The 20,023-nt window shown below is 34.1% G+C and overlaps 3 protein-coding genes across 3 annotated transcripts; 2 read left to right on the plus strand and 1 right to left on the minus strand.

The window, feature by feature from the left end:
• Positions 1-3,616: 3,616 nt before the first annotated feature.
• LOC133803619 (uncharacterized) lies at positions 3,617-6,140 on the plus strand. Its single transcript, XM_062241721.1, has 4 exons — positions 3,617-3,756; positions 5,408-5,511; positions 5,595-5,766; positions 5,873-6,140. Exons 1-4 carry the CDS (start codon positions 3,738-3,740, stop codon positions 5,905-5,907), a joined length of 330 nt encoding a protein of 109 aa, XP_062097705.1. The 5' UTR covers positions 3,617-3,737; the 3' UTR covers positions 5,908-6,140.
• Positions 6,141-9,773: 3,633 nt separating this feature from the next.
• On the plus strand, positions 9,774-13,208 carry LOC133805659 (uncharacterized). Its single transcript, XM_062243828.1, has 4 exons — positions 9,774-10,451; positions 10,566-11,604; positions 11,898-12,619; positions 13,098-13,208. Exons 1-4 carry the CDS (start codon positions 9,774-9,776, stop codon positions 13,206-13,208), a joined length of 2,550 nt encoding a protein of 849 aa, XP_062099812.1.
• A 532-nt stretch (positions 13,209-13,740) lies between these two features.
• Positions 13,741-15,386, minus strand: LOC133803640 (acyl carrier protein 1, mitochondrial). The gene is made up of 2 exons (XM_062241741.1): positions 15,104-15,386; positions 13,741-14,193 (listed from the first exon to the last, which is right to left on the minus strand). The coding sequence occupies exons 1-2, from the start codon at positions 15,302-15,304 to the stop codon at positions 14,017-14,019; spliced, it is 378 nt and encodes a 125-aa protein (XP_062097725.1). The 5' UTR covers positions 15,305-15,386; the 3' UTR covers positions 13,741-14,016.
• Positions 15,387-20,023: the final 4,637 nt, after the last annotated feature.

Here is a 20,023-nt window from a genome sequence, read left to right on the forward strand (position 1 = left end):
CCAATATGGGAGACTTGTATATTTTTTTTGTGTTTCACTAAACTTAATTGATAACTTGTGATGTTGTTTAGAACTTATTAATGATTTGTTATGAACTAAGGATTTAGTATTTTTTAAAAAATTTAAATTTTGTTATGGCATATTTTTTAACACAGACCGTGGAAAACCGCCCAAACCACACCGCAAAAAATGGTTTGGTTTGGTCGGTTTGGTGCAACCAAATCACACCGCATGGTGTGTTCTAGTTACTAAACCGCACTTGTGGCGTGGTGTATTAAAAAGCGTTCAAACCGCCCAAACCACACCGTGCTCACCCCTAGCTTATCGTATTTTGATCATAACGCCTTCGCTATAACTCCGAATTGAATGATTCAAAAAGATATGGAAAGCTAAGAGAAATATATACAACTTCTATTTCTAGAAGTATTTCCAGAAAGTGAATATATCATGGTAAAAATGCGGCTTGAAGTTTCAGACTTGCGTTATAGAGCATAAATGACGTGTGTTGAGCATCTTCAATGTATTATTTTTCACACATAATGTCTTGAAACTCCACAATCAACACAAAATCCATCGTATTTATCATATTTAACATGTTTCTTCTCATTTCACTCCATATTATGTAATTGACCATTAAAACCTGAAACAAAAAGAAAACAAGCATAAATCTGCACTAAACAATCCTAAATAACTAAAAACACAACTTAAAACGATCTCTAAAACAAACCTAAAATGAACCTAACAATATCTCCATAATAATGGATTCTCATTCACAAATCACAATATGCACCCAAATATACAAATATACCCTTAACGGACCAAATTATCAAAATATCATAATATTCAAATGTGGACCCATATGCATGCATATAACATCATATTATAATATAATTCACATAAACATGCATATTATCATTTAATGGCATAATTAAACAGTTATGGCCCTCCCGGCCTACTAATCATGCCATTAAACCACATCGGAGTATTCGGGGCATTACAATGGATTTTCAAACAGTAACCGTATTCACACTAAATTATCGATCTCGAACATTTGACTTACATATCTTTAGGATCGACAAACCATCACGAGCTCGCTACCTCGGCTTGTCATGGTCTTAACAAGTGACTTTATCGAGATCGTCTTCTCCGAGCTCGCAATGCTCAGGCTCGAACCTTCTCGACTGATGCTAATAAAAATAGACCAGGAAAATTAGACAAGTGTTGAACCCTTGTCATTGTAGCTTAGAGCTTGACTTGTAACTTCGAAACATCTTCGGGACCACATGGTTCCGAGCTCACCAATTACGACGTCGTCAGTTTAATATTGAGCGATACTGTCAAACTCAATTCTCATTAATGCTGATCACATGACTAATTTGCTTATTTCGAGCTTACACTTTACGAGCCTGTCTTTCGAGACCATAATTTTTATTCTCGAAATTTTGGTGTAACATTCACCATTGTGAATAATTTATGTGGCAAAAATCCTAATAAACCAAAAATTAATTTAGGTACTTATAAGAGCTTGGGCATTTTGAATATATTCGATCCTTTATCTCATGAGCCTTTTTCATCTAGGGTTTATTTGTTTTTCATTATTTTATTTTCTCGGCTAGGTGGCACAGTCACTCTATCTATGTCATGGCTGAAAGAGGACGACACTTTGGTTTCTTACTGATGGGTGTGGCTATGGCTGGTGATGATGATGTCTCTATGCAAAATTTTCTTTTCAATCTCATGTTGTTATGTGGCCTTCTCTTTGGGTGATTGGGATTGGTGAGGCTCTTGGTTTTCCGGCAGGGTTGTTGGGGGTACGGGTTCTTTCGCTGACAATATGAGTAGTTGCAATGGGGATCTTTGTTTTCATCAGGCTTTGGTGGGACGAGGGCCTCCTTTGGTGGATGGATTTCTTTTAACATGGGGTTGTGATCAGGATTTAAGGGTGGCTGTGTTTAATGGCTCCGACAGAATGGCTGGTTAGTTCGTGGTGGGTCGGGATTGTGAAATGCGGCATGATGGCTCTTTCAAATCTGTAGCGTTTTTTTTTTGTTTGGCGTCTTTTTTTGTTTTTTATTTTGTTAATAAATTCCCCTTGTGTGGGTGGGTGTTGACCATTGTATAAGGTGGTATTGTGAACCATTTATCTTGTAGTATGTTGTTTCATTCACTTGGTCAAGTTTGGCCCTTGTCACTATGTTCCCGTGAGGGGATTCTAGTAGCTCAACATTGTGACAAATATAGGTTTCGAGATATTTTAGGTTTCAAGATGAGGTTACTACCTTTTTTCACCGTTTAAGAATATTAAATGTATGAAGTATGAATGTTGACTCATTTTTTCGTCAACTTGCACAGAGCAATAAATGAAGAGTTGTTTTGTGTATAATATCTTAGAGCAGATCTTAATGATGAATAGTGAGCTAAAGAAAAGATAAATAAGTGAATGAGACAAAGATTTATAGTAGTTCGATCCAAAAAAGATGACCTACGTCCACTTTAGTCAGTATTATTTATGAACTTTAAACCCGCAAGAACAAGCTGATGTTGATCTTGTTCTTGGGGCAGCTACAGTAATGGAGAGTAGGAACTCTCTCTGAAAATGAACAGTTACTGACTTGTTTTTCTCTCTCTGGATCGTTATCTTTTGGTACAGTTTGATTTGCATTATTTACAGCCGTGGAGATGGGAAAGGCTGACGGTGGCACCTTGTTTCCCAATCAGGCTAAATCTTGGTACACTTGGCTGGAGACAGGTTTGTGTCTCAGCAAAAATGGTAATCTGACGTATCTTGTTCATTTAATGATTGAAGGCGCACTTTGGTGCGAAAGGAGGTTCGAGTGGCGAGGGCCATCGGCTAGCGGCGAGGGCCTCGGGGATCAGCTATGGCTGATGGCGACCTCAGCAGATCCTTATGATGTGTGTCTGTTCGACTTGTGCGTCTGGCTAGTGCGATTGGCTAGGGCCATTTTCTTCTTATGATTGGTGTTGGCGTGACCACTTGGGGATCATTTGGCTTCTCGCGATGGGAGAAATAGGCTCGCTCTGGCGAGTCCTGCATCTTCTTGAGTATTAGGGAAGTGGTGAGGGCCACTCCTCACGACGGCTAGTGGTGACCATTATGTCCCGACACTTTATCTTGACATGTCATCACTTCACGGCCTGCCACGTGGAAATGCTAAATTTTTGGTATAACAATGACCATTAGGGTAGATGAAGATTTACCTCTTAATCAATGAAATTATTATTTTCAAGGTATTTTCGTCTGAAATAATGTATGTTAAAAAAATTGTGATCCTCCATCGTGTCCAGAGTGTAGCTATTTGGCACCTTATGGTACCCAGTATCACATGAGATGACACCTCATGGTTGGTTAGCGATACCCCATAATACTTATTAAATTCAAATATGTGAGACATAATATTGAATTGTACCGTATATCACCTTCTTGTGGTGTTGGGCACCAGTGGTGCCCCTTTGTAATTCTGATTGTTTCCCTCCTTTTTTAAGCTTTTTAGTTCAATTTAAAAAAAAAAAAAAAAACCTGTTAAAACTATATGTCTAAGTGTAATGTTGTTGACATGGAACAAAATAGCCAATCAGAGACAAAAGAACACGTAGTCCGGGCCACATAGGAAAACGATTAACAGCTGGCTTAAAAGGGAGAATTTTTTTTCCATATTTAAAGTGAAACTACACGCTTATTCGGTTAAGAGAGACCCAGAAGACTTTGGAGAATCACCATGGCTTACGTTGAACGAGGTTCGCAATCTCTCTTTCTAATCATCGGCGATTGAATTATATGCCTGATTATTATTTTGAATCACATTTATGCTATTAGAAATTATGGTTTTGGGTTTTCTGTTTCCCAGATTAGGGTCATAATCTCTTGTCTCGTATCGTTTGATTGTGTCATCATTCCTGTAGCAGTTCGGAATTTGTGGTTTTTGGTTTATGTAATTCGATCTGTATGCTCAGTGCATTTTTTATTGCATACACTTACCAAATCTTTGAATGTTAAATTTAAATTTTGGGTGTGGTTAAATTTCCACGTATGAAGAAGACCTCGAATTTTCTTTTTCTATTCAACATGGTAAAATTTTGATGATGCTTTTATGTTGGTTCGAATTTCATTATTATAGAATTCAGAGCTCGTTGATGCTAAATTTGATTTATTTGGTGTTATTTGAGTAGTCTTATGTTAGAAGACCGATGAGAATAAGAGAAATACCGAAGGAATGTTCGAGTCGTGAGAAAATTAGAGGCATAGAGTTGCTTATTTGCAATATTTTATCATACATATATGATATGTGAGGAGAGATGACTGAGCTTGACAATGTTATTCTAAGTTTCTCAATTGGATAAAGTGATTTCAATATCCAAACATGACCAGAGAACAATTGATTAATGTGTGTTTTGTGGTTGAAAGATCTGGATGTTAGTGTTAATTCTTTTGTTTGTATTATGCCCTTTTTTTAATGCTTTTTTATCATTAAGTTCTATTGGGCTAGTGATCACGAATCAATTGTGGTGTTTTCATTCTAATTCTGTATTGAATATGTTTATACCCGGACTTCATGTTTACAAATTATTTTCATTTTATATTATTCAAGTAATACAAGTTAATTTCTGTCGACACTTCTGGTTGAAATTGTTTTATTTTCATCTGTAATTGTCAGTAATAAATCCCGCTCGTACAAACATATTCAATACAGAAAATTAGGATGAATACAATACAATTCCTAGATTAGTTTACCATGTTTGTATGTATTGTATTTATTATGAGTTTATTTTATCCTTTCTCTGCAAATTGTTTCCAGTTGTACATTATACGTAAAATGTTGATGATGTTCTGTCCCTTTATTTTACAATATCTCCTTTTAAATTTTATGGTGTTACTCTTTTTCTATCCTATCCCATCCTTAACTGAATGTGCCTTAATTTTTAATATGGACGTTATTTACTCTAACTTTGAGCTCTTTCATGTCTATTCACATTGAGCTAAATAGGGCCAATTATCTGATCTAAGTCTAGTGTGTGAAGCATCCTTTATAGATTTTCTTAAAGAACATTCACATAAATTTGGTTATTGGTACTCCGGTAATTTTTAGAAACAAATTGCAATTTTTTTTACCTGATTTAAAACTCAAGTTTCTAAGTTTTGTTTTATGATGCTACCCATTTGTTTTTGAACTTCATCCTTTTGTATCAATTATATTGAATTAATATTTGTTTCCATCTGCCTTACTTTGGATTAGCAAATTAGAAAGAGTGGTTTCTGTGTATTAGTGAGATATGTGCATTTGATGTATTCAAGAAAAATGTCATGCATTGTATGTTGTCTTGAATTTTTCCTTATTGTTTTGTGAGCTGAAATGGTGAAAGGATTAACTAACTTTACATTATTCTGTAGGCGTTGTGAAATCAAAGCGATCGATATGGAGGCTCAAGACAGTAACTGATTTTTTCTGGTCCATTGTAAACTTCATAGGCGTGTTCTTCTCAACCATGTTTTCGGTAAAATCTTTATCACAATTCTTTATGATTTTTTTTCTTTGTAATGAGAAGCTACTTATATTTTCTTGACTTTTATATGATAGATGGAAAAGTCGGATGCCTACAGAAAAGGCTCTGCTTCTGGAAAAAAATGGGATGGTGGTGGTCCTGGAGGTCCTGGGGGAGGACCATATGGTGGTGGTGGTGGTCCACGCGGGCCTCGAGGTGGGCTTGACAATGTTCGTGGATTGGATAGTGTTCGAGGGCCTGACCATAGTAAGTTCATCATGAGCTTGTTTCAACTTTAGTTTTCTTTCTTTCGTTAAAATGTGTTCTGATCTTTGACCCTCTAAATCAAAACGTGTTTATGCTCAACTACCAGGTTCTTTACCTGCCTGTGGCTCCTGCTGCGGCTGAGCATGGACTATGCGGAAGTGCTTGAAGAGAATGCATTGCTGTTTCGAATGTTAATTTCTGCACAATATTACGATTGTAATTAACTTGTGAACATATCTTCCAACAAGAGGACATAGACGAGAGCAAACTGACTTAAGTAAACTAATAACGTTTAATGAGTCATGTATTAAGCGTTGGGTGGCTTTTTCAGGAGTAAATATATTACTTTAACAAAATTAAGTCTTGGTAGAACATTTTCTTGTTTCATCTTTTATTTATACTACCAATCTATGCCTCGTTATTTTTTGTGGTCACCTTTCGGGATGTGTGCTGAAAGAAGTTTTAGCACATTTGCACACAATGGTGAATATATGTCGTTAAAGTTGCTAAAGTATTTGACTTGATTCTTTTCCAATTCAAATGCATTAGCTGATCTCTAGGCTCTACCATTAAGAGGTAAGATAGACACTAAAGACTTGAAAAATAATATTTCCTTTATCGGGGCTCACCGGTGTTAAACACAGGTCCAAAAGTTGAAAAGAAAATTGTTAGAGCTGTGAAAGTTGTATTGTTATGGTAGTGTATTTTAGAAGTTACAAATCATTACCTATCAGACGTGTGGGTTGGGTGAGATTCAACTGGGTTTAAGTTCTAATAAAAAAACTTCCATTTTCATCAACTCATAAAAAAAAATCTTTGTTTGGAATAATAAAGCAAGATGTGTTAAAGCCATAAGATTGGTAGTGTTTATGATTGAATAAGATATTAGTTTATAACTCCATGAAATTGATAGTAATAACGCAGGACCTTTCACTGATCTTTTATTTTATATAGCTTATTTGTTACTTTATTGTTTTTGTCTTTTAGCTTAAACGTACAAAACCATTTGGTAGCTTTTGTCATTTTGGAAACCATTTACTAATAGAACTTTATTTCGACACTTGACGCCAAGATATATTAGTGATGAAACATCGCAAAGATCCTGGACAAAGACTTCAACAACAGCCACGGAGTCAAACTAACTAAGAAAGTACCCAAAACTACAATTAAGCAAACCAGCTAGCCAACATAAATTGAAAACAAACATAAATGACAGTACTTATCTTAGCATTAGTTAATTACTTCTAACTAATTCTGTTAATGACTGTTTTGGATTGGTTAAGTTAGTTTAGGTCAAGAATCCTTGCATAGAGAACAGAATAAAGTTCTATTATGTAAAAATTCCTAAAATGATAGAAGCATGGTTTTAAAATAGTGTCTGAGGCTACGCCTTATAGGGTGGCAGTAGCACGCCTCACGCTGATGAGACGGACTTGGGGCGCACGCCTCTGAGGCGAAATGTAACAAGGCATATGAGGCGCATACCTCATCTTTTTTTTTTTTTTTTTATTGTGCTCCACGTGGGTCTTTTTTTAATTGTTTTTATGTGGTTTTTTTGCACTTTAAAATAAGTTAAATGAACTTAATTTTGGACATTGTTTTAATATATTTTTAGTAAATAAAATGGGAATAGAAAATTCTAAATTCATTTCTCTAATTCTTCTATAACATCTCCTCACAACATTCTCCCTCCCCTCAGCATAGGAAGTCATGACAACAGCTCTCCTCTCTCATCTCTCTTTCTCACGGCAGCAGCAACTCTCTTATCTCATCTTAGCTCTCCCTCACAAACTCTCTCTTCATCCCTCTCCTTCTCACTTCATCCCTCTCATTCTCACGCAATCTCTCTCCTCATCATCTCATTTTTTTTCACCTCCTAATAATTTAATAATTTAATACATTTCATCTATAATTGTAAGACTTATAAGTAGTACTTTTATGACTTTAATAATGAATTATCAGTTTGTTATGAATTCTATGAATTTTATGATATTTCATGATATTTTTTAATATTACTTGTTGTTACTGTTGAGGAGTACGTTTCGAGACTTACGCCTCATGGTGCTAAGAGAAAACGACTCGACTCATGATTTCGCCTTTCAAAACCTTGGATAAAAGCTCCTGAACCAATTAAGACCAATTGGTTTTGTACAGTCAATAAAACTCAAATAGCAAAATGCATCGATTAAGCTATAACACTCCTTCAATCCACAACTATTCTCCATCAAAGTGGTATCAAAGTGAGGAATCCTTGAAGAGAGAACAAAATAAAGTTCTATTATGTAAATAATTCACAAAATAAGCTAAAAGACAAAAACAATAAAGTAGCAAATAAGCTATATAAAATAAAAAATTAGAGTGAAAACTTTTGCATCAAGTAATTTTCAACTTTTGGTGATGGGAATGATGAAAGCAAATTGTCTTTCCTCCTTATTCTCTCTAGCACACCCCAACAAATGACGTTCTATATTCTATGTTTGATTAAAATAGTAAATAAAAGTCATAAAAATAAAATAACTCTATTAGGTATAATTAAACATAATTAATGTTAAAAACTAAATTTGTAAGTAAAGGGCGTGTGATATTTCTCTCTCTCTTCCCATGGGTCGGAGGAGGAAAGTTATATCGAAGCCGGCGGTGGTTTCCGATGAGTCTACAGTGGAGGTTCTCTCTTCGAATGTTGAAGCGACGTTTGAGACGATCAATGTGGAGGAATTTCATGAACCTTGTGCAGAGTTAGAGTCTGACCGTGGAGTTGAGGAGGTTGATGAAGGGTGTTCAATTCGATCTACATCCCGAGCAGTGAATTGGGCGGAGGAGGTTGAGGGTAAAGACTTTCAGAACTCTGCTAAAGAAGTTTGGAGCAAATTCAAATCGAACCAGGTACTCACTCCTTCGACTAGACTGGATTTTTCTGAACCTATGAAAGTTGGTGACCAGGTTGTAGCTAGGCTTGATCTGGAAGAGGTGGAGGTTGAGGCGTCATTTTGGAGGAATGCCATTGTCTGTATTGTTCTAGGTGCCAACCCTCCTTTTCGAGTATTTGAGGGTTTCATCAAACGAATTTGGGGAAATCTGGGGATTGAAAAGATAGTGCGTATGCACTCTGGCTTTACTCTAGCTAACTTCAGGGATGAGGCCACTAGAGACCTGATTTTGGAAACAGGGGTTATTCACTTTGACAGAAAACCAGTTGTTCTTCGCCCTTGGACTACAGATTTGGATTCGGTTAGAATGGTCAAATCTGTCCCGGTTTGGATTCGCTTGAATGGATTGGGATTGCAATATTGGGGTAAGAAGAGCCTCAGTGCTCTGGTGAGTACTATTGGCAAACCTATTATGGTGGACAAGGTGACTCAGAGCAGAGATATGGTGAAATATGCCCGGGTATTGGTTGACATGGAGATTTCGGATCATCCTCCTAAGAGCATTGCTTTTATCAATGAACGAGGTCAGTTAGTTGAGCAATTGGTTGAGTATGAATGGCTCCCATCTAAGTGTGCTGCTTGTGCTCAATTAGGGCATATAGTGGCTGACTGTAACAAGGGGAAAGGAGGTATTTGGATGAAGAAAACAGCTGATATTAAAGGAGACAAATCTGAGCAAGTTGATAATGGTATTGAAAGTGCTAAACAGCAAGATCCAGGTGCTGCTAGTTTAGTTCACAGTGAGCCATTTAGTGCAGTTCCGGATAAGGAAGGAAGGGATGAGTCATTATGTAAGGGTCTTGAGTCGAAGGTGAGTAGTAAAGAACAAAGTTTACATAGATCTACTCAGCTAGTTGGAACTAGTAAAACGGACACTGGTGGTGCCTGGTCTACTCCTAAAAGACGTGGGTCTAAACAGGTTGTGGCTTATCTTAACAAGACAGTGGTAGATCCTAGCAAAGCTAATGTTAGTAATGGCTATGCTGTTTTATAGGAAACAGGGGGTGGGACTATGGTTACTAATTTTTCCTCCTTAGCTTGATGGAAGTGTGTAATTTGATAGGGTGGAATGTGAGGGGTATGAATAAAAAAGAAAAGCAAAAGGCTATTTTAGATGTTTGTAAGGAGAATAAGGTTGGGTTTGGAGCTTTTTTTGAAACAAAGGTGAAACATGAGAAGATTCACGAAGTTTTTGGGAATAATTGTCACAATTGGGACTACTTTTCTAGTTCCATTATTTCTGGAAGGATATTGATTATATGGCAAGCTAAATTTGTGCAGGTTGATATCTTATTTGAGGACCCCCAACTTGTCCATTGTAGAGTCAAAGTCAATGGGCAAAAGGATATGTTCCTTGCTACGGTAGTGTATGGAAGCAACTCTATGGTAGATAGGAAATCTCTTTGGGACAATCTTGCTAACATTGGGCATCCGAACTGTCCTTGGATCATTTTCGGGGACTTCAATGCTATGTTTAGCTTTCAGGATAGGAATGGAGGGCGTCAGATTTTAGCTAAAGACATTGTTGATGCTCAAGATTGGCTGGCTTTAGGCCAAGTGGAAGAATTTCATTGCTCTAGTGCGCACTATACGTGGTCCAATAAGCAAGATTTGGGAGACCGGATCTTTTCTAAACTTGATAGGGTGTTTACTAATGATGCTTGGCTGGAATTATTTCCTAAGACAGAAGCTTGTTTTAAATGGGATTTTGTCTCTGATCACAGTTTCTGTATTATCAAAAACCAGGAGGTTAACAAAGTTGGTATCAAGCCATTTAGATTTTGCAATCACTGGCTCCATTACAGTAGATTGAAAGAGGCAGTCTTGGGTAGCTAGTTTTCTTCGTCTGGTCTGGTGGGGGGTCTGAATCAGCTAGTTAAGAAATTGTTGAGAGTGAAGCATGTACTGAAGCGTTTTAACAGGGAGGAGGTAGGTAATGTTGTGTTGGATTATAAGCTTGCCAAGGAGGAGCTTAGTTTGGTTCAGGAGGCCTTAGCAACAAATCCTTCTGACCACTCTATGCAGTCAGCCGTTAGTCAAGCTCAGCAGTGTTTCTTTATCAAGCAGAAGCGATATTCCTGTTTCCTTAAGCAACAGAGTAAGGTTAAATGGGTGGTCTTTAGTGATGAGAATTCAAAGTACTTTCATGTTGTTATGAGGAAAAGAAGGCTTGAAAACAGAATCACTTCCTTTGTTTCTGGTGACAAAACTGAAGATGACTATGGGCAAGTTGTCAATCATTTCTTGTCCCATTTTGAGCAATTTATGGGGAGGAGGAGTTCGGCTACCATGGAGCTGGATCTAGAGTGTATGAACCAGGGTAATAATCTTTCAGTGGAGCAACAAGTGAGATTATTAAGACCTTTTAGTAAGAGAGATGTTAAAAAGGCTATGTTTAGCATTCATTCCTCTAAAAGTCCTGGATTGGATGGTTTTGGTTCAGGTTTTTTCAAGGGTCTTTGGGGTATCATTGGAGATGAAATATCTCATGCTGTCTTAGGCTTTTTCCAGGATGGTTTCTTGCCTAAGTCCTTGAATGAAACGGTGATCTCTCTCATCCCTAAGGTAGCTGACCCTAAATCTGCAAGTGATTACAGGCCAATTGCATGTTGTAATACCCTTTATAAGTGTATTTCGAAGTTACTGTGTACTAGGATTTCGGAGGTGCTTCCTTTCTTAGTTCATAGCAACCAAGGGGCCTTTATAAAGAATAGGAACCTTGCTCATAATATCATGATTTTCCAGGACCTCTTAAAAGGGTATACAAGGAAGAATATTTCAGCTCGGTGCATTATGAAGATTGATCTCAGCAAGGCCTATGATACTGTTGATTGGCTCTTTGTGGAGAAGTTGCTTAAGAGTCTCTGTTTCCCTTCTAAATTCATTAATTGGATCATGATTTGTCTTAAAGGTACGAGTTACAGCCTCCTAATGAATGGTAGGATTCAGGGGTCGTTTAAAGGGGAAAAAGGTCTTCGTCAAGGTGACCCAATATCGCCTCTGTTATTTGTGTTAATAATGGAGTACCTAACTAGACTTTTGGCTCATAACGCTAGTAAAAAAGGTTTCGGATTCCACCCTTTGTGCAAGCAGCTTAGATTAACTAACATTTGCTTTGCAGATGATTTGATCATTTTTTGCAAAGTAACTTCAACTCGGTGAGTTTCATTCATGATGCCTTCAAGAGATTCTGTGATTCTTCAGGTCTCTCAGCGAATAAATCTAAATCTAATATCTTCTTTGGTGGTGTTAAAGATGAAGCAAAACTCAAGATTCTTGATCTTATGCAAATGGATGAAGGTACTTTCCCTCTGAAGTACTTAGGTGTTCATCTTAGGCCTACTAAATGGAAGGCTGCTGATTGTGGGGTGATTTTGGACAAATTGCATAAGAATCTTAACTGCTGGGCGAGTAGGAACCTTTCCTTTGCAGGGCGGGCTCAACTTATTCATTTAGTGCTGCTTGGTATTCGGAACTTTTGGATGAGCATCTTCATTCTGCCTTCCAAAGTTACAGCTGCTATTGATAAATGTTGTCGCGATTTCCTGTGGGGTTCTAGAGGAAATAGGAGTGAGTTTCATCTCCCGTCTTGGGAGAAGGTGTGCCTTCCGAAAAATTTGGGTGGAATTGGCTTTCGTGAAGGTAAGAAGTGGAATGTAGCTGTGATGGCTAAGTATATTTGGGCCTCTTCTAGTAAGCAAGATTGTCTTTGGGTTAAATGGATTAATTCCATTTATCTTAAAAATCATACTATATGGAGTATTCCTTTTAAGCAAGATATGAGTTGGTACTTTAAGAAGCTTATCAAAGTTAGGCAGTCTACTGACTATCATTCATTGCAGCTTGCTGAAAAGGGAGGGAAGTTTAGAGTTAAGAAGTTTTATTTGTCTATGATTTCTGCTCAAAGAGTTATATATGCAGAGACGGTTTGGAACAAACTCATTGTGGCCAAGCATAGATTTATCTATTGGCAGATTTTTAACTCTCAATTGCTGACCAGAAATCACTTGAGCCGCTTCATTCCTATCATATCATCTCTCTGCCCAGTTTGTGACCTGGTCTTAGAATCTCATAGTCACCTCTTTTTGGACTGTCTCTTTTCCCGAAGACTTTTTGGGGAAATTAGCAGCTGGCTTGGGGTCTTTAAGTGGCCGACTTCTCAGGTGGAGCTCCAGGATTAGTGCCTTTCTGCTACAAGAGGCTTGCAGCATCAGATCCTCAATGCTGTTCTTGCAGCTACCTTGTACTTCATTTGGAAAAACAGAAACAATTGTATTTTTGAATTAGCTTGCTATACTACCAATAGTGTTAGCTCTGAAATTAGGAAAGTAGTTAAATGTAGAATCCTGGGTTTGGGTCTTCTTAGAGCTAGCAAAATGGACAGTTATTTGATCAATACTGTAGAGGGCTGGTAGCTGCTTCTCTTTGAGTTCAGCGGCTGTTTCTTTAGCTGCTGTTCTCTTTGTTTTAGCAGCTTTTGTTTTGTTCAGTTGTGTATCTGTTGGTTTTGAATAATAGATTTCTTCTTTTGTTCAAAAAAAAAAAAAAAAAACATAATTAATGTTCTATTTTGAATTGATGCGTGCAGCATGTGCTAAACCTGAATATGGATTTGAGAGCCGAGGATTCCGAAAATAATACCAAAATATGAGGTCTATAAAAGTAGAGTCCAGACAGGTATTTAACAAAAATAGAAGGTAAAAAAAAAATGATATAATCTCTTATTGTAAACAAAGTTCAAACAAGTAATGCACTTAATTGAAGTGGTGTTGTTATAATCTTTGCAATATGTTGATCATTCCAAATTTCGATTCAAATAGTGAATGCCATTCCATATCACTTGTAAGTTTTTCCGAGTAATATGATCTATCACAAACATATGAGAGTAATACAATAGTAAAGTCTTCATACCTAAAAGTCCAGGCTGATCTTTTTATTTAAAAATTGGTTTATAGTGCCAATAATAAAACCATATAAGAAACAGTCCAGCATAATAATATCATGTAATGCACTGTGTACCCAAACTAGTGACTTGCAACAAGCCAAATGAGAAAAATAGTTGAGTTTTTAAAACAGGGACAGGAGGAACACAAACAAATCCAGATAATGACATAATATAGCCGGGTCCTATGACAGTTTAAAATTGAAGCATGGCAAAAACATTGAAGTTTAGTTCTGGAATGACTGTTCTTTTTCAACCAGATTCAGATTATTTTCCAACAAAGATGGATCAAATTTCTACAAACACCCAATGAACAAAAGAAACAAAGCTAGAGCAGGTAAATTCCTTTTTAAAAAGAGAAAAAGCTGCCGCAGAAGAATATTAACTTGCCATCGGATGGTTAGAGATATACTCAATGGCTAGATTACAGGAGTCTATCTTATCAGCTTCCTTGTCTGGAATCTCCAACTTGAACTCCTCTTCCAAAGCCATTACAATCTCCACATTGTCCAAGCTATCCAATCCTAAATCCTTCTGAAAATGTACCTCAGGAGATACCTATTGATGATTGCAGATAATTCAGTAAGCCCAAATGTTATCCTAAAGCTTCTATGGGAATGAAAATAATTGAATTTATAAATCAGTCAGTCAATATCAGAAGTGTGCTCTGTTCTTGTTCTTACAATGCTTCTAACAATCATCCTATAAGCACAGAACTCAACAAACTATTCAAGAAAAAAAAAAAGTGTTCCAAATTGTCATCTATTAATCATAGACCAATTTAAGTGACAACACCACATTCAAATCTACATCTACTTCCACATTCATCGATTAGGTTTCTAGATTGAAAAGAGTTGTATATATATATATATATATATAAAAAATTGTAATGCAAAATGTAATTACAGATAAAATTAGATACAAAAACAACATAAAATGACTCCATAAGCCAACTCCTAGTGTCGTATAAAACTTTTTCAAGCTAATTCACTATAAACGTAACTCAAACCAAAAGATGATAAATGGGTCAAAATTATAAGTCTGCCTCGATTTTGCTATGAACTTCTCCAGCCCCTAAGCATTTCCAGACTTCCAGTGCTAGATTTAGGAAATGAAAGTAAAAACTACAAAGTTACTCAAAGCAATACAAATACTAGATCCCATCAACCTATATTCCCAAATCTCAGCTCGTTTTTCCTCCCAAGAATGGTGCTTTCCCCAAATTAACAAAGCAAAATACACCCAAATCAATGTCAAATGTCAATGTCAAAAGTCGAAAATAATCTCATGATATATAATATACACACACAAATCACAGAACCACCCAAAACTAAAAAATGTTTGGTAGCCATGAAAGCAAAGGAAAAGGGACCAACTATATGCAACCAACGATTTCAATTAGAGAATGAATCAGCATATCAAAAACAAAAATTTCATCGAGAAACAAACAGAATGGGAATGATACCACCTTGGAAGGATCGACTTTGGGGAAGCTCTTGATGACGGAGAGGACTCTATCGATGACCTCCTCTTTGGTGATATGATCGTCGTGCGATGACATCCATCGAATAAGAGTGGAAGAAGAGGAAGCCCCTAATGGTCGAGCAGTTAGGGATAGGGTTTGAATGGGTAGTCGGATATGGCGAAGTACAGCTGCTCTCAGCGCCATTGTCTCTCTCTCTCTCTCTCTCTAAACTTCGCTTCGTTTCGCTTTGGGTTTTGGGTTTGAGATGGTTTGAAGGGAAACTCGCTCCTGTCCTGAGCCTCGGCGAGTCAAAAGCCCTAACTCATCGTCTCGTGCTTTGCACGTGATTTCTCTTTATAAATATTTATATATATATATATTTTTAATTGAAACTTTTTTTAGAAAAATCTTAGGAAATATAATTTCTCTTGTAATATTGAGAGTATAAAAACAAAAAGATTATGGGAGAATAATTGCAATAATACGAAAATATATGCATTTGGAGAGCATACCACGAAATTAATATTTTGAAAAGCAAGGATGGTATTTTTGCAAATAATAAAATTATAGTATTTTTGTACATAATAAAAATAAAATTAAACTTTTGAAAACAATTTTATTTATTATTTTTTTAAAATTAAAAAGTTTGTGACATCTTCAAAAAATATTTAGTTTTACAGTGTTTTCCAAAATAATAAATTTTGGATCTACTAAAATTTTGTTTGCTAACAATTAAAAAAATAGTTTTTTATTTAATTAATTAAAAATTTGAAAATTAAATATAAAATAGTGTTTGGTAACTCTATTTTTATTTATTATTTTTTTAAATTTTAAACAAAATTTATTAAATTTTGAAATAGAAAATTTTCACTTTCAAAATTTTTTTAAACAATTTTCGACTTTTAGTTTTTTTTTCTTTTCTTCTTCAAATCAGCACCTCATTTTATATTGTTAAACAAAAAATAAAAATAAAAGTTATCAAACGCATTTATTATTTTTTGTTTTTAAAAACAAAAAACAAAAATAGTTACCAAATATTTTTATTTTTTAAAAATAAAGAAACAAAAATAAAATTATATTTTAATTTTTGTGTTTAAAAAATTCAAAAACAAAAAATTTACCCAACACAACCTAAGATTTTGCGAATTTGTGAAAGTAGTTACTAATTTTGTGTGGAATCCATTACTAATTTTATTTAACAAAAAAACTTTGTGAAATTTGTGAAACTAGTTGCCAAGATTTGAGAATCATTTATTAAATTAATATGAAACAAGTTACTAGGGTTTCGAGGAAACATGTTATGAAAGTTTTTAATTGATTTGAAATTGGTTATTAGTTTTTTTTTTTTTAAGAAACTGTTATTATGTTCAAAATTGTGAAACTAGTTCCCAGGATTTTAGAAAACTAGTTATTTTGGTTTTTTAAACTATGTTTATAATTATGAAACTAGTTACTATAATTTTATGTAACCTAGTTATTATGTTATTTGAAATTCACTTTTATTTTGAATACATGATTATGTAATTTATGGTTGTGAAAAGGTTGATATAGTTTTAGAAAAAAAAAATCAAGGGATTTTTGCATATTTATGAATTTTTCAGGTTGTTTTATAAAAATAGGGACATTTAACTTTTTCACTTTTTTTATGATTTTTTGATTTAGATGTTCATATTTATGAGATTTTATTTTTCATAAATTTGAAAAAATATATAATTATGCTACATTTCTAATTGTAGTTATATTTTCTTTGATTTTGAAGGGTTTTCTTCAATTTTTTATTTTTCTTTTGTTTTTTTTATTATTTTTCCAGCTTTCTTCTGTCTTTCTTTTTTTTTTTACATTTTTTTCTTCAATTTTTTATTTATTTTTTCCTACAAATTTTTTCCTTAATCTTTTTTTTTCTTTCCATTTTTCCATTTTTTTTTCTTCATCTTCTTCTTTTCATTTTTACCTTCATCATTTGTTTTGCTTTGTTTTTTTTCATATTTTTTCAATTTTTTTCCTTCTTTTGTTTCACACCTATCAACTTTTTTTTTCTTTATTTTTTCTACCAATTTTTTCGTACACCTTTTTTTTTCTTTCTATTTTTCCATTATTTTTCGTCTTCTTCTTTTCTCGTTTTTATTCATTTATCTTTTTTCTTTCCATTCATTATTTATTTTGTTTTGTTTAATATTTTTTTTAGTTTTATTTCCTATTTCTTTCCTTTCTTTTTCCTTTTTCTTCATTTTTTCCTTCCATTTTGTTTTGTACTTATTCTTTCCTCATTCTATTTTTTTTTCACGTATATATTTTAACATTACATAATTATTTTACTATTTTATTATTGTAATTATTATTTTTTTACAATTTTCCACTATATGTAAAAAAAATCAAATCAATTTTTTTTCAGCATTTTCTTTTTATCGTAGTAATCAGTTACCCTGATAGAAACATTAAAATCTAAAATAAAAAAATTATATTGAAATGTGAATGGGTAACCAATAATCCTAGTGAGAATATCTAAATTTGAAAAAAAAATCAGATATGAAAACTCTAATGGGTAACTAGTAATCTTGATAGGAACATCCAAATTCGAAAAGAAAAAAAAATAGAGATGAAAACGTGAATGGGTAATCAGTTACCCTAATGGGAACATTCAAATCTGATGAAAATGTGAATAAGTAACCAGTTACCCTAGTGGGAACATCCAAATTTGGGAAAAAAAATTAGATATGAAAACTTGAATGGGTAACCAGTAACCCTGGTAGGATCATCCAAATTTGGAAATAAAAAAAATAGATATAAAAAACGTGAATGAGTAACCAGTTACCCTGATGTAAACATTTAAATTTGAAAAAAAAAAATGATATGAAAACTTGAATGAGGAATGAGTACTCGGTTACCCTGATGGGAACATCCAAATTTGAAAAAAAAATCATATATGAAAACATGATTGTAATCAGTTACTTAACCCAAATAGGGAATTAAATAGTCACGATCTTTAAAAAAATGTAAAAAAAATTGATTTTTTTTTTATGTATAGTAAAAAAAAAAAAACAGTATTAAAAAATGATAATAAACAATAAAATATTATGAGTTGAAGGGGAGGCAACTGAATAAGAAGTTTTATCCAAAAATGTTTGACAAAGAGTGAGGAGAAATAAGACGTCATATAGAAGAGAAATTGAAAAAATGAAAACTAAAAATAGTAAAGTGAAAATGTATTTATGATTTTAAATTGTAACATTATATTATGAAAAATAAACATTAAACAATATATAAATTATAAGATAGATTAAGTTCCCTTTTTAAAATACTAAGTCAATATTATATAATGAAACTAATACAAATAATCAAATAAAAAAATACTTAAATGACTAAAATAATCTCATAATTAAGACATAAACCAATTTTTATACAAAAATATGGAAAATTAAATCCATAAAATAGAAAATTCTTAAATAAGTTTTTTTTGAAAAAAAAAAAGCCATATCTTTTTAAACTTGTTAAAAAAAGTCGCAATTTCTTCCAAAATCAATTACTAGTTATGAGGAAAAGAGTTTACTAAACTTCTGAGTATCGATTTACTATATTATCATATCTCAATCATTTAATACATTGTAATAGATACTAACTTTTTAAACAAATCTTTGATGACAAACTATAGTAGATAATCTCCCAATAATATAACTTAAAACTGCATCTATTCTTTTAGGAGATGTTGGCGGCGATAATACCTAAATTTTTTTTAAAAGTTACACTTTAATACCCAATATTTTTTTGCGGTAATAATACATAAATTTATAATTTTGGTGCAACAGTTACTACTCACTGTTAACTACCCGTTAAAATCCACGTATCACATTTCATACTTGTAAATTTAGGTATTAAAATATAACTTTTGAAACGAATTAGGTATTATCGTTGCCAATATCATTTTAAATTTTAAAAATTCTAAAAGATTATTAAAACTAAAATTTGCAAATTGGAAACAACCCAAATTAAAAATTGAAACTCAAAATCATCCCAAAATCTATATTATGAATTAGTTTTTAATAATCTTTTAGATTTTTTAAAATTTTAAATGGTTTCTATAATATTTAAAGAATTTAGTCTAAAATCATCCAAAAATCCACAGGTGTCATGTGAATACTTAACAGATAGTTAACGGTGAGTACTAACAGTTACACCTGTTGACGCCGTTTTTCGTCAACCGTGAAAGAAGAGCACGTAAACAACAAACAGTGATGGCCAATATAAATATGATAATACAAAACACAATTTTTACGTGGTTCAGCAGTTAAATCTGCCTAGTCCACGAGTCTTTGTTATTAAACTCAAGATTATCTCTGAAAATTCTTCAAGTATGAATTCTTCAGAGTTTTCTCTCAAGATTAAGAGATTCGGTCCCTTACAATGGTGCATGTCCTCTCTATTTATAGAGAAGATTGCAGAATACTATCCCACATATTTTGGGTAGTTACTCTTTTTGTGCAAATAAATCAAATGGCCTTAAATGCTTGTAATCCGATATAAAAGGAAACGTCCCCTGAAGACTAGGGGCGTATAACTAATCAAATAATATCCCATGATTTTAGGGGATTTACAACAATAAATGTAGACCACGTCTCTTATAGGCAACACTTTAAGATATTCAAGGTTATTATCATATATCACCAAGGCCTTATTCTCCCAGGTCTCACATCAACTTTCGAGCTAATAACATCTCCCGAGGTCACATAGCTTTCGAGATCGTACGCGCGTCAGGCTCGGAACCCATGATCCGAGGTCATCCCTGAGGACAGATGCATCTCGGGAGCTACCCTTCGAGATCGTGTGGATTTCGAGGCCACCATATTCGAAGTCGTCTCAGCTTTGCAGGCTCGATGTCTAGTCTTGGAACATACTTCAGACTTTACGAGTTCATTCGCTGCGAATCCA

This window comes from Humulus lupulus, chromosome X (genome assembly GCF_963169125.1).
Source record: "Humulus lupulus chromosome X, drHumLupu1.1, whole genome shotgun sequence".
NCBI classification, from domain to species: domain Eukaryota; kingdom Viridiplantae; phylum Streptophyta; class Magnoliopsida; order Rosales; family Cannabaceae; genus Humulus; species Humulus lupulus.